The 14,936-nt window shown below is 42.9% G+C and overlaps 1 protein-coding gene across 2 annotated transcripts in view; it reads left to right on the top strand.

The window, feature by feature from the left end:
- Window positions 1-14,936, top strand: part of GNPTAB (N-acetylglucosamine-1-phosphate transferase subunits alpha and beta) — a 93,755-nt gene that overhangs the window by 35,035 nt on the left and 43,784 nt on the right. For both annotated transcript variants that reach the window (XM_072655730.1, XM_072655731.1), the window contains exons 6-10: window positions 3,752-3,816; window positions 4,620-4,754; window positions 9,504-9,665; window positions 10,031-10,210; window positions 13,382-13,552. In XM_072655730.1, coding sequence (XP_072511831.1) covers window positions 3,752-3,816; window positions 4,620-4,754; window positions 9,504-9,665; window positions 10,031-10,210; window positions 13,382-13,552 — 713 coding nt within the window. The remainder of the gene's footprint in view (window positions 1-3,751; window positions 3,817-4,619; window positions 4,755-9,503; window positions 9,666-10,030; window positions 10,211-13,381; window positions 13,553-14,936) is intronic.

The raw sequence follows: 14,936 nt of genomic DNA, 5'->3' as shown, positions 1-14,936 counted from the left end.
CCTTGGCCTGTCATTCAAGGCATTCCTAATTCCTCCCTAATTCCTTCCCAGCCTAACCTTATCTTCCTTCCATGGACACCATACTCTAGACAAATTGGGCTGTGTGTTTTTCTGTTTCAGCCTTGTATTCTTTATTCACTGTGTACTGCCCTCTGCTTTCTGCCTGCCATCTTCCCTAGTTTCACTCCCATTCCCCCCAGTGGTAATGACCTTTCCCCAATTAGGATCTCACATGGACTTTGTTGCCAATCTTTAATAAACATATTATTTTATGCTCTAGTTATTCATGGAAGTATTGTATCCCCCTTCTAAACTGTGTTAGAAGCAGAATGAAGACTAAGAAAAGGCCAGAGGATTGAGTGGCGAAGAGCTCCTTGGTAACCTTAGAGAGTGCAGAGCAAGCCAGTCTGAGAGTGTCTGGAGAGGATCTGGGAAGTGAGGACAGTGGAAGCAACAAGCCTGCATGACTCTTGGAAAGCTTGACAGCTTAAAGGAGAAGAGATAAAGGAGAATCGGTCACTCAATGGCATCCCAGGGTCTGGGAAGGGTTTTTGTAGAACCCAGAGCCCTGGGCATGCTTGTAGAAATCAGAAAGAACTAGTGATTATGAGGCTGCAGTACCCACTGGCCCAGCTTCCCAAGCCAAGAGGAACGGGAGCCAGGGCACAAGTCAGGAGTTGGGCTTTGGCACGGAGGAAAGCCACCCCTTCCATAGAGTCTGGAGCACAGGAAGAGAAAATAGAGCATATCATGAGGGTGCAGAGGTGTGGAAGAGGGGAGAAGGAGGTCACGGTGCATGGCCTCTCCTTATTAAATCAGGAGTCAGGGTTCTTTATTTGGTGGGAATGGAGAGGAAAAGAAGATGAAACTTGGTGCAGGGACTGCAGGGAGCATGGTACAGAGTTAACCTGGGAAGAAGAGAGGATTTAATGGAGGAGTTTGTCACCCTTTGTGCTTTGGAGTCCTTTGGCTGTCTGATGCTGCCTATGGCTGCCTTTTCTGAATCGCAATTTTAAATGCGTAAAAAATTGTGTGTGTGTGATCACAAAAAACCCAATTCTACCAAAATACAGCCTAGATTCCTCCAGGTTAAGAATTGTAGTTTAATATGTGGTGGTGAGCACCCAGTTAAAATTAGATTACCTAAATTGGTAATGACCTTGTGGGTATCGCAATACATTTAAACATTATGTAGGTAGGAATGGAGGAAATGAGGGATTACTTAGGATTGAGTCTTGACTAAGTGATGGGCAAAAGGGGGAAAGAGGCAGAGGATTCAGTGGTGGAGAAAAGCTGAGGACTGGTTTGGTACTAATAAGGTCAGAACTGTAAAGAATGGAATGTGGTCCAGTGAGGGATAGTGAACTGGGAGCACAGAGGGAGGGATTTTGGTCTTGGAGGATTTCAGAGTTCTGAATCATAGATGTCTTAGTTCTTTAAATCCTCCAAGACAGCCCTTCTAAAGCAGGTCTTGCCCTACTTTACCCAGTCAAACTTATTGTCAATCATTCTGGGTGGAGCAAAGTTTTTCAAATCAAATACTATTTTAAGTTCATCCCATGAATTATACTTTGATGAAATCTTATGTTTTCTGTCAATTCAGATTTTTAAATTTAGAGTTTGCTTTAAATGAGATCACATCTAAATTTGATCAGGGAAATAAAGACAGTTCATGGTTAAATTGGGATTTATTAGTTCTGTGAAGCAAACCCTGTTCTCTGTTGATCTGTGACACAGCTGACATTGAAAGACCTTGAGTCTGGGAAGAGATAGAAGTACAGTTTTGTGATTGGGTTGAAGTATCAGTATGACATCCAAGTGGGAAACTGATTTAATGCAGTATTCTAATTGTTGACTATTGGAGCTCAAAGAGAACTTAAGGCAGTTGTCTGAATTCAGCACTTTTAGTTAAACATGAGGCTTCAAGTTCTCAGATTGATCCTCTCAATCCATCCCTTAATTCTAGCTATTCTTTCCTCTAAATGTCTTGCATTACTTCCTGGCTCTCCATTCCCACTGCTCCCCTAAGTGTCTACACGCTTACCTGCCTTATCCCTATAATCATACTGCACAGGAGTTGCGGGTTTGTTTTTTTTTTTTTGGTCTTGGTCTGTGTTTTCTTGCTCATAGAGAACCCACCTCTACCAAAGCAGATGGACTTTTGCTTTAGAGAGGTTAAGTAATTAAGTAAAAATCAAGTCAATCCTGGCAGTGCAGCCAGGATTTGGGAGAGGTGGAATTGGAGTCCCAGGTGCTGCTGACTGTGAAGCCAGCTCTATGCACCATGCCACACTACTGCTCATTTCATGATTCTTCTCCAAACTTCACTTCCTTTATTTCACTCCCCTGCCCCAAGATAGATGAGTCTAGAAAAGAGAAGCAGCTTGGGGAAATAGAAAATCTGCTGGATTTAGTCTTAGAGGACCATCACTGCCATTTGCTACCTGTGTTACTATCAAGCACAAGTCAGTTCATACGAGGGCTAGATGTTGGCCTCCAAGGTTCCTCCAAGTGCTATACCTGTGATTCTGTGACCTTCCCTGGGCCTGTAAAATTAAGGAGAGTGGATTAAATGGCATTGAAGATGCCTCCAGCTCTAAATCTGTGATTCTTTGGTTGTTATTGTCTGTTTGTTGTCTCAAGTATAAACTGCTTTGTTTGGCTTCCAGAAAGCTTCATCATCTAGTAGTCCCACCTGAATTATGCAATCTCCATTCTCCTGGTTTTTCATCATTATTCTCCAGATCCTTTGACCCATCCTGCCTGTGTGACCTTGGACCAGTGAGTCCCTGTGCGACGTCTCTGAGGTTGATAGAGGCAGTTTCATCACCTTGGAGTTTTCTGTAACAATGAAACTACAGCTCTGGTCCCCTGGCCTACCCCCTCATTCTCCACTCCTCCCCCCCAATATATAAAACGCTTCCTGATTTCTCCTTGCAGTAACTTTGCCATTGTCCCTGCTTGGGTTTTGAAAGCCTTGCCCTGTCCTGTTACTCCTTTGAAAGACTTGCTTGATGTCTTCCTGCAGGCTTGCCTGACCTGCTCTGACCCCAGCAGACGTCCTTACTCAGTCTGTGTTGTTTTCTGTTGTCCCAAAAGGCTTTTATGTGTTCTTTTTTAACTGCCAAGTAAGTTTTATTGGTACTAGCTTTATTCTCAGCATTTGATGTTACACATTTTGGAATCTTTCAGATAGTCAGGATTCTTGAAAATTATTGGTATAAATCTCTGAGTCTGTTTAATAGCCTTTGTCATCTTTCTCTTTTTTTCCCACATAAGCCTATTAATGTATCTTCCATGAATGTGTCCAGTGAATGGAGAAACACACTGGAACAAAAGAGCTATGTTCTTGCAACCTCCAGGTTTTCCACACTAGAGATGTATTTTATATGATTTCTTGTAGGGATTTTCCAGTGGAACTGACAGGTTTCCATTGCTTACCACCTTTTTTATACTGGGAACAGCTTCCCCAAAGAACTGTAACAATCTGAACCCCACAGCTAGCTTGGCCAGTGCATACACTTCCCAAACACAGGATTAGTTTCTCCCTCCCAAGCGCAAGACAGTCCACCAGGGCCACCACAGCCGGCCTGATGACTTCCTTCCTTTACTCCCAACAATTTTATATCTTGATTTAGTCTCCCCAGCTTGCTTAACAGCTTTCTGAAGCCGTGGATGGTTGTGTCTTACACTTGTTGTGAATGTTCATCATGGAGTGGATTCTCACTACTATTATAATTGTATTTTGTAGTTGAAGACGCCCAGGCGGGAGCGTTCAGAGATGCCGGCAAACAGTCCGTGTGGAGGGGCTACCTGGTAGGTTACCTGACTTGCGACAGCATCAGTGATCAATGTCCTGAGACTGTGAGGAGCTCTTATCATTAACGTTCCCTTCTCCCTGGTTGGTATAACAGTAAGCTCCCCAGCATTCACGGGGGGCCCTGCTCTCACAGGTTCTTCGATCTGCATTCGTAAAAGGAAAGACAGCCTTTGAGGGTTTAACAATCACTTTAATCAAGCATAGGTATCAGAGAAATCAAAAATCAGCACACTAACATACATACATCTTTACCAGAGAGGGAAGCACCAACATCTGGGTTTTCAAGAAGGGGAGGTAAGGAGGGAGAATGGTGGGGGCTGCTCAACGACGCCCAGAGTCTCATATGGCACACAGACCTTCTTCTAAAAACTAAGCCTGCAAAGTAAATACCCTCAGAGTATTTGTGTACTTTTTAGAACCAGAGGGCATAACCCTCTGACCCAGTGCCTCAGTAGAAAAAAACTGAAGGTACTTGGGACCTTCCTACAAAACAGCTCCCCTAATCAAGCTTCCCACAGTGGGCAGGCCCATCAGTGGAAGGGAAAGATGCTCCCCAATCACATTATTCAATCAGAGGCACTTTCAGTAAAACATAAACAGCAAAAGATCATAATTTGACTGCCATTACAGTTGGCCAATATTAACCCAAATGATTTCTGGTATGGTGACTTTGAGGCTTGTATAAAGTGACATTTTTCTTCATTTTCTCACCTCAGAGGTCCTCTCCATGGGTCACAAATGCAGCTCCGAAGTGTAAAAAGGCAGAGAATTGGGTTGTGTGTATTTTGTCTTCTTTCAGACAACAGATAAAGAAGTCCCTGGCCTGGTGCTTATGCGTGACTTGGCTTTCCTGAGCGGATTTCCATCGACTTTCAAGGAAACAGATCAGCTGAGAGCAAAGCTCCCAGAGAGCCTGTCCTCCAAAATAACACTGGTAAGGATCTGGAGGAGAGGGCAGTTGAATACAGGAGGAACCTGACGCTCATTCTGAAATTAAAGAATAGACTGGTCCTCACGCGCTGCATTGGTCTCTTCTTTCCTGCCCAGCTTGGTCAGGGCATAGCTGAATCAGCTCTTTGCCTTGTCCTCCCTGGCTTGTTTCCAATACCTTCTATAAAAGCTCATGCCCCTCTTTTCATCACACCTTGGGTATTTATGCTCCCCTCACCCTGCTCTTAAAAAATCTGTCTCCCTGAAGATTGAGCAGGGCTAACACCTGGCCTAGAGGCATGGGTGCTGGCCCTAGCCCTGCTCCCCCTGTAAAGTGACGGCATTGAATTAGGTGCCAGTCCTTTCAGACCTGGAATGGGATGACTCTCGGACAGTCCACCTGGCAGCCACATTGGTTCTCTTTCCTTATGCCTTCCTTTTCTTTCTCAGTGCAATAATTGGGGGTTGTACAAAATCCACAATGTCCCAGATGAGGTTCTGCTGCTCAGTGGAGAGATTATGTAACCTTTATGGACTTCCAGTGCTGATCTGCAAAGGTTTCTTATTAAGTAACCAGGAAATGTGGATATTTGTGCAAGTACATGATGACACCGGGATTTCACACCTGAGTAGACCCTAGCGATCACCTTGTCTGGCCCTCTCATTTTATGCATGAGACATTTTCAGTGTTCACATTAAACATGTTCCTAGTGAGTTCCCCCTGTGAAGCTGAGCCCTCTCTTGTGGGTAGGGGGGTTCTAGGACCATTTCACGCCCTACGTTTTTGCAGGAAATCCCAGGAGATTTTTTTTTCAAATGTGTCCTGGTATTATGCCGATGATGTCTTGTATAGAGGCATATTGCTAAGTTCGGGGAATCAGTCACCAAACAAGTGCTGGGCCCTGTGCCTGAATACTGGGAGTACAGAAAATTAGGACAGAAATTTCCTTAAGGAGTCGAGTGTTTGTGTGTTTGTGTATGTGTGTGTTTAGGGAGCAGAGACTGCACCTCTGATTTCTTCCCATGGAGGCGCTCCCTCCACCTGGGCAGGATCCCAGGCACCTTCTCTGGCACTTTCAGTCTTAGATGGTTTCCCTGAGCACCAAGTAGAAGTGACTTTGCACAGTTTGGGTCAGAAGGGAGACTTGAGCACTGGTCTTCTGCCTCTCAGGCTGCTTTTTCCTTAGTAACTTCATGCTTTTGCATTGATTTAAGGTGATTCTAGAAAGTTGGGGGTAGAGTTTTGGGTGTCCACTGTGTACAGTTGTCTTGGTACTGGGGTTGAAGCAGAGTTTAGTTCCCAGGGATCGTGGAGACCAGTAGGGTTTATGAAGGCCCACCCACTGTAATCTATACTGAGACAAGAGAAGGGGTGTGTAAGGGCTGCTAAGCATTGCTGAGGATCTAGGCGAGGAGGCCACTGCAGATGGTGCCATTTCAGTTTAGGCTGATTTGAAGCAGAGATAAGAAATGAGCCTGGGGCCCAGGGGGGCTGGGAAGTGGAAAGATGTATGGACTTCAGGCAAAGGGGATGGGATGGACCTAGGCAGGGAGGTTTGAAAGCATATCACTGAAGAAGTGGGAGTGACCTCATTTGGTTGGCATGTCAGCAACAGAGGAGAGTGATAGAAAACCTCTTGAAGACTTGGGGTAATGAATCAGAGAAGAGAGGAAATATTGTTGAATGGGCCTGAGATTCAGGAAAGGCTTTCATAAAATGTGGGAAACCGTGAGCATGTTGTAGGCCCACAAGGTGAGCTGGGGGAGAGGGGCAGGGGAGGAGTGCCGGAGCCCAGGGCCGCAGGAGGAGGGAGGAGCCAGGAGCTGGGGGAGGGAGGAGTAGCGTAGTAGGTCGGATGGTCGGATGGAGATCTTCCTCAGAGACTGGGAGACCCTGGGCCAGTGAGGGTGCCAAGAGGAGCCCCAGACTGGCCCCCACCCCCATGGCTCTGCCGTGTCGTTTGTAAGGCTGGCCGAAGAAGATGGGGCAACGAAGCAGGGGAGCGGTAACAGCAAGGTGCAGGGGCTGCTCAGGGCAGCAAGGGCTCGGCTGCTGGTCAGACTGCGTGCTGACCGAATGCCCATGTTTCATGTGACTGACATAAAATTAATCAGATCTTCCTTTTTTAGTTAATGTTTCATGTAAATAATCTTTTTCCTTCTCAACCTGGAATTTTTTTGATCTAGGAGACTGTCTTTCAGGAAACCCCTTGGAATAGACCAGAGTGTCCCCTGCCCTGCCACTTCTGGTCTCTGTGGTGCTGGGGCTAGGGGTGCCCAGCTTCCTGTCCACTCTGCCACACTGCCCCCTTACCTTTGGGAAATCTGCCATCCCAGGGTTCCAAAGGCTGGCCCGTGGGCCTTGTAATTCCCTGGATCCTTTTCTTTGGGGTCCCAGACTTCAGGGTCACTTTCTGCTGACCTTCCCATCACTCCACTTTAGCACCTCATGTGGGGCTCCCTAGTCAGACCACAGGCCCTCATAAGAGTCCCTCCTGCCTTGTTTCTTCCTTGTCCTTACAAAAGGTTCAATCTTTATTTTTTTTTTTTTGGAGAGTTGGAATTGAGTCATATGGCTACTAAGTGTCTGACGTCATATTCAAATTCAGGTCCTCCAGAACCAAGGGCCAGTGCTCTATCCACTGTGCCACCGTGCTGTGCCCAAGAGAAGCCAGACAAATCAAGAATTACCAGACTCTCTGTTAATCGTATTCACGGTTCAATACCTATCTCCTCTACTTGTATGGACAATTATATACAACTCCCATAAGACAGAAGATATATAGCTGGAAGGAACCTTAGATCATTTAATTTGTCTGGTCCCCGCCATTCCCATTATATTGTTATGGAAATTGAGGCCAAGTGATGTTATGGGACTTATCTGAGATTATGCAGCTGGTGAATAGTAAAGCATACCCTCTAATTAGTTAATTCTAAAGCCTGCATTCATCTTTATACCACCCCCACCCTAATACTTCTGTCCTCCCATGCATGGATTATCCAGCATACTCTCCTGACAGTCCCTTTTACAGTTTTGGGGAAACAAGATGCACCCCCTTCCATTGCCCTGTTCCAGCCAGCAGTATGACTGGGGCTGGAGGGGAGGACCTGTGATTTCATTGGTGTAAGCTAGAGAGGTCACACACCTAGCCTGAGGTGCCTGCAGCCCACTGCTCTCCCGATCACGGCCTGAACCTGGTTACAATGGAATTGGGAAATATTTAACAAAATAAATAGCATGAAGTACAGCATAGATAATATTTTTAAGTCAATATGTGTTTCTTTTGAAGTTTGACTCCACTGGGGTCAGTAATGCTTGAGGAGAAAACTCCTCCTGTGCCCTGTGACTTCCATTGAGAAGTTAAGTCTCATTCCCAGAGACCTAAGCCAGCAGGGGTCAGGGGCTGACCTCACACCCAGGTATTCCTGGCTTTAAGCCAGCATGCTCTGCCTTGTGTCTTGCTGCCTCTCAGGACATGAGGTCACACTTAGCTCCTTTTCTGTTGCTTTCAGTGTCCTGCCTTAGTCCTATGATGTGACTTGACTTTTTGTGATTCTACACAAAGGAGCTTCCAAAAGTGTTGGGGCACTTTTGGGTGGTTTTGTCCTCAACCTGTTCCTTCTCATTTTCTTGTAAAAATTAAGGATTTCTGGGCACATTCCCGACTCCCCTGTGATCTTTGCCCCAATATTCTTTGTGTGTTATTTTATTTTCCATAATAGCTGCTTTTTTACAGTTTTATGTGGACATTTTATTCCCTCCTTAAATTCCCAGGTAGCACCTATGAGATCGAGTTGGCAGTGCTTTAGCAAACAAACAGCCTGCCTGCATCTCCTGTAACATATTTCATTTCATTGTCAGGAACCAGTCATCTGGTGTGAAGAACTGATGGACCAGAAAATTCCATCTGCCTGTGTTGGGTCTTTGCTAGATATGAGTAGGGGAGAAATGGCTGGCGCATCCCTCACATCTCACATTTGTTTCCTGACTTGGTATCCATAGGGCCTGATTGATTGACCAGTTACTTGATAATCTGCTCCTCCTTTTCATATTTTCCAACCCCCATAGCTCTTCTTTTACTCCTCTTCCAACTTTTGTTTACTAATTGAGGAAAATCTCTCTTTTCATTTCATTTCTGAGGCCCTAAAATGACCTAAGAATGAATAGCTGTTGAGAAAAGTAGGAACGCTACCTATATACCTGTATGGAGGAGAAAGAAAGCTGTGAATTTTCAGGGGGAGGGAGAATTGGCAGGGAATTAGCCACCATCATTATCAATTTCTTCCGTCTGTGCCCACTGTCCTGTGGGATGTGGTTTGGAATTTGTCCCCTTCTGGAAACCTTTGCACGCATGCACACACACATACATGCACACACACTCCATCCCTTTCATGGTATTCATTTTGACTGTACCCCTGAAGACTGAATGATGGCGTTGATTGAGCCACACTATGGAGGCCACACTGGGAGCCCTCCATGGAGCTGGCCACACACCTTTGGCCTTGCCTGTGGGCAGCCGTTTGTCACTCTGGTTGGCCATTCAGAAACCTGTTGTTTTCTGTACTTAGAACAATTCCCCTGGATTCCCCATGGGAAGAGGGAGGGTCTGTGGCCACAGGCCAGATGACATTCCAGCATTGGAATCTTGGGGGATTGTTCCCCCACAATTAACTGTATTGAGGAAATACGCTGAAAACGTGACTTTGGAAAGGCTGAAAACTTTTCTTATGGTGTCATTCTGTTCCCATGTAGCTGCAGTTGTATTCAGAAGCCAGCGTGGCCCTTCTGAAATTGAATAACCCCAGAGGCTTCCAGGAATTAAACAAGCAAGCTAAGAAGAACATGACCATTGAGGGAAAAGAGCTGACCCTCAGCCCAGCCTATTTGTTATGGGATCTCAGTGCTATCAGTCAGGTAAGCAATGAAAGGGGATTATTAAAAGTTAGCAGTAACTAGAATCAAGGGCCTGAAAAGAAAAATGAAGAATACCCTGGCTGTGGTATGTGATGCCCGCCACAGTCGACTGATAAATGATTGGCTATTTCTGTTTCTCTAGGCTCCTGTACTGCTCCTGCCTCTAATCCCAGCTTTAGTAGGGGATAGTGGGGTGCCAAGTGCTAAAAGCTGGTGGGGAGAAGGGAAGGGGCTGGGGAGAGAGATCCTCAAGGACCCATGGCCCTGCCATGTGCACTGAGCTGCTGTTGGTGTAAAGCTTCCTTTCTCAGCTCTGTGGTGGAAGCATCTCTGCGGTGACCTAATGGATTGAATGGTTTTTGCAGTCTAAACAGGATGAGGATATTTCTGCCAGCCGTTTTGAAGATAATGAGGAGCTGAGATATTCTTTGAGGTCCATAGAGAAACATGCTCCCTGGGTGAGAAATATCTTCATCGTAACCAATGGGCAGATTCCGTCCTGGCTGAATCTTGATAACCCTCGGATAACTATAGTGACTCATCAGGTAAATGTCTTCCCATCAGTTGGTCATTCACCAAGTGTTTTTTTTTTTTTTCCAATTATTTTATTTGTTTTCAGTGTTCTACAATCACTTCATATATCTTAGATTTTTTCCCCTCCTTCTCCCTCCTTACCCTCTCCCTTCTTATTCCCTCTCCAAGAGAGTGTGCAATCTTATATAGGTTCTACACATACATTCCTATTAAATACATTTTCTCCTATCACGTTAAATAGAAGAATTAAAATGAATTGGAGAAACCATAAAACAAAACATAATACAAAAGAAAATGATCTGCTTCATTCTGCAATCCAGTTCCATAGTTCTTTCTCTGGATGTGGAAGGCATTTTGCCTCAAGAGTCCATTGGACATTTTTTAGGTCTTTGCATTGCTGTGAAGGACCAAGTCTACCAGAAAAATTCCTCGCACGCTGTGGTGGTTACTGTGTACAAAGTTCTCCTGGTTCTGTTCCTTTCACTCAGCATCAGTTCATATAAGTCCTTCCAGGCCTCTCTGATGTCTTCCTGTTCATCGTTTCTTACAGCACAATAATATTCCCTTACATTCGTATACTACAACTTGTTCAGCCATTCCCCAATAGATGGACATCTCTTTGATTTCCAGTTTTTGGCCACCACAAAGAGAGCTGCCATAAATATTTTTGTACATGTGGGACCCTTTCCCATTTTTTGATCTCTTTGGGTACAGTCCTAGAAGTGATATTACTGGGTCAAAGGATATGCACATTTTTGTAGCCCTTTGGGCATAGTTCCAAATTGCTCTCCAGAATGGTTGGATCAGCTCACAGCTCCACCAACAATGAATTAGTGTTCCAACTCTCCTACATCTTCTCCAGTGTTTGTCCTCTTAATGTTTTGTCACGTTAGTCAATCTGATAGGTGTGATATGGCACCTCAGAGTTGTTTTGATTTGCGTCTCTCTAATCAATAGTGATTTAGAGCATTTTTTCCTGACTATGGATAGCTTTAATTTCTTCCTCAGAAAGCTGCCTGTTCATATCCTTTGACCATTTGGAGAATGACTTGTATTCTTGTAAATTTGACTCAGTTCTCTCTATGTTTTAGAAATGAAGTCTTTATCTCAGACATTAGTTGCAAAAATTCTTTCCCTGTTTTCTGCTTCCCTCCTAATCTTGGTTGCATTGGGTTTGTTTGTGCAAAACCTTTGCAGTGTAATCAAAATTATCCATTTTGCACCTCATAATGTTCTCTCTCTTGTTTGGTCAAAAATTTCTCCATTCTCCATAAATCTGACAAATATACTCTTCCTTGCTCCCCTAATTTGTTTATAGTATCAGTCTTTATACCTAGATCATTTATCCATTTGGATTTTATTCTCATGTATGGTGTCAGACATTGGTCTATGCCCAGCTTCCACCACACTGTTATCCAGTTTTCCCAGCAATTTTTGTCGAACATGAGTTCTTATCCCAGAAGAAGATCCTTGGGTTAATCAAACAGTAAATTGCTATATTCCTTGACTGCTGTGTCTTGAGTACCTAACCTATTCCACTGGTCTACCCCTCTGTTTCTTAGCTAGTACCAAGTGGTTTTCATGATTGCTGCTTTATAATACAATTTGAGATTTGGTAGGGCTAGGCCACCTTCCCTAGCTCTAGAAAATTTTTTTTAGCTCTAGAAAATAATTATCTGGTAGTTTGATTGGTATGGCACTGAATAAGTAAATTAATTTAGATAGAATTGTCATTTTTATTATATTGGTTCAACCTACCCATGGGATGCTTATATTTTTCCACTTACTTAGATTTGAGTGTACTTGTGCGAAAAGTGTTTTGTAATTGTGTTCATGTAGTCTCTGGGCTTGTTTTGGCAGGTAGACTCCCAGATATTTTATAGTGTCTACCCTAGCTTTAGATGGGATTTCTCTTTCTGTCTCTTGCTGTTGGGCTTTGTTAGTAATATATAGAAATGCAGATGATTTATGTGAGTTTATTTTGTAACCTGCAACTTTGCCAAAGTTGTTTATTATTTCAAGTAGTTTTTTACTTGAAGCTCTGGGATTTTCTAAGTATATCATCATATCATCTGCAAAGACTGATAAGTTAGTTTCTTCTTTGCCTATTCTAATTCCTTTAATTTCTTTTTCTTCTCTTATTGCTACAGCTAACATTTCTAATACCATATTGAATAACAGTGGTGATAATGGACATCCTTGTTTCACCCCTGATCTTATTGGAAATGCACCTAGCTTATCGCCATTGCCTATAATGCTTGCTGATGGTTTTAGATAGATACTGCTTATTATTTTATGGAAAGTTCCATTTATTCTCATGCTCTCCAGTATTTTCAATAGGTATGGGTGTTGTATTTTGTCAAAAGCTTTTTTTGCACAAGATAATCATGTGTATTTTGTTAGTTTTGTTGTTGATATGCTCAATAATGCTAATAATTTTCCTAATATTGAACCAGCCCTGCATTCCTGGTATAAATCCTACCTGGTCATAATGTATTATTCTTGTGATAAGTTGCTGTATTCTTTTTGCTAATATCTTATTTAAAATTTTTGCATCTATATTCGTTAGAGAAATTGGTCTGTAATTTTTTTCTCTGTTTTGACTCTTCCTGGTTTAATTATCAGAACCATATTTGTATCATAAAAAGAATTTGGGAGGACTCCTTCTTCCCCAATTTTCCCAAATGGTCTATATAGTATTGGAATTAACTGTTCTTTAAATGTTTGGTAGAATTCACTTGTAAATCCATTGGACCCTTCAGCAAGCTTTTCTTAAGCTCCTGTTGCATGCCAGGCATTGTTCTCTAAAGACAGAAGGTAAAACCATCTCAGGAGCCCACGTCTGTGCCATTTCCTTTTCATATCTTATATTGTGCCACGAGGATTGTCTCAGTTGCCTCAAATTACTGTGCAGAGTAGCCAATCTTTAAATTTGGGTTCTACTGTGAAACTCATCTCCTGTTCTTTGATTGGTATTCGGGCATCAGGTCACCAGAATTAGCAAGGACAGTAGAGGACCCAAGTGTGGAGGTGAGGAGGAGGGCCTGAAGCTGCCACCGCCCTGAAGGAAATCCCTCCCTTAGTGCTAGAAGGGGAATTGTAAAATGTGTGTGTTCATATCAAAAGAGTGTTTTAATAAAATAACATCGACAGTCAGTGCCTTCTCTGCTTTGTCTTCCTAGGAGGTGTTTCGTAATCTGAGTCACTTGCCTACTTTCAGCTCCCCTGCTATTGAAAGTCATATTCATCGGATCGAGGGGCTGTCACAAAAGTTTATTTACTTAAATGATGATGTGATGTTTGGGAAGGATGTCTGGCCAGATGATTTTTACAGTCACTCCAAAGGTCAGAAGGTGAGTCAAGCTGGGAAGAAAGTTCCCACCTAGATGCCAAGTCAAATCTTTTTGGGTCACTTCCAGACTGTGCTAGACACCCATCGCCTGAATGCTGGGCAGGAGCCAATAACTTTTTGCCACAATAATCAATGAAATCTGCTGTTGAGGAACAGAGGGGTCAGACCCTCCATTAGCAGCAGAGGGTCTTTGAGGTGTTGTTCCATCCTTATCAGCTCAGAAAATCAGAGAGAACAAAAGCTGCTCCCAAGTAGTTTGTATTTTTTGCCTCCATTCTTGTCCCAATCCTCCAAGTCCCTTCTGTCCAAAGAGAGAGCTGCCTATTTAAAAGCAGTGACTTTTTTTCCCACCAAAGTGAGATTGCTTTATATTTTATTTCCTAATACTGTTATGCAATTACATGTTTATTCATTAAAGAAAAAAATACAAGCTCAGTGTAGGGTCTGTCATAAATCCTGGCCAACAACTGGTTTATGAGATAAAAACCGGCCAAACCAGTTGAACAATCCTACAAGTCCCATACGTCATTTATTTATTTATTTATTTATTTTTCCCAGTTACATGTGAAAACAATTTTTACCATTCATTTTTAAAACTCTGAGTTTCAGATTTGCTGCCTCCCTCCCTCCCCATCCCCTACTCCTTTTGAGAAGGCAAGCAATTTGATACAGATTATACATATGTAGTCATGTGAAATATTTCCATAATAGTCATATTGTGAAAGAAAACATAGACAAAAAATCCTCAAGAAAAATAAAGTTAAAAAGTATGCTTCAATCTGTATTCAGACATCATCAGTTCTTTCTCTGGGGATGGATAAATAGCATTTTTCATCATAAGTCTTCAGAGTTGCCATGGATCGTTGTATTGCTGAGAATAGCTAAGTCATTCACAGTTGGTCATCTTACAATATTACTGTTACTTTGTACAAAGTACATTTCACTTTGAACTTTCCAGGTTTTTCCAAGAACATCTGGCTCATCATTTCTTATAGCACAATAATAATATTCCATCATAAATACATACCACTGTTTGTTTGGCCATTCCTCAATTGATGGGAATCTCCTCAATTTCTAGTCCTTTGCCACTAGAAAAGAACTGCTATAAATATTTTTATACAGATAGGTCATTTTCCTTTTTTGTTTATCTCTTTTGGGATACATACCTAGTGGGGGTATTGCTAAGTCAAAAGGTATTCATAGTTTTATAGCCTTTTGGACATAGTTCCAAATTGCTTTAAAGAATGGTTGAATCATTTCACAACTCCACTAACAATGCATTAATGTCTCATTTTTCCCACATTCCCTCCACCATTTTTCGTTTGCCTTTTCTGTCCTGGTAGCCAATCTAGTAGGTATGAGGTACTGCCTCAGAATTGTTTTAA

This window comes from Notamacropus eugenii, chromosome 3, assembly GCF_028372415.1.
Source record: "Notamacropus eugenii isolate mMacEug1 chromosome 3, mMacEug1.pri_v2, whole genome shotgun sequence".
NCBI lineage: Eukaryota > Metazoa > Chordata > Mammalia > Diprotodontia > Macropodidae > Notamacropus > Notamacropus eugenii.
The sequence above is the reverse complement of the archived record's forward strand: the minus strand, read 5'-3'. Positions and strand labels throughout refer to the sequence as shown.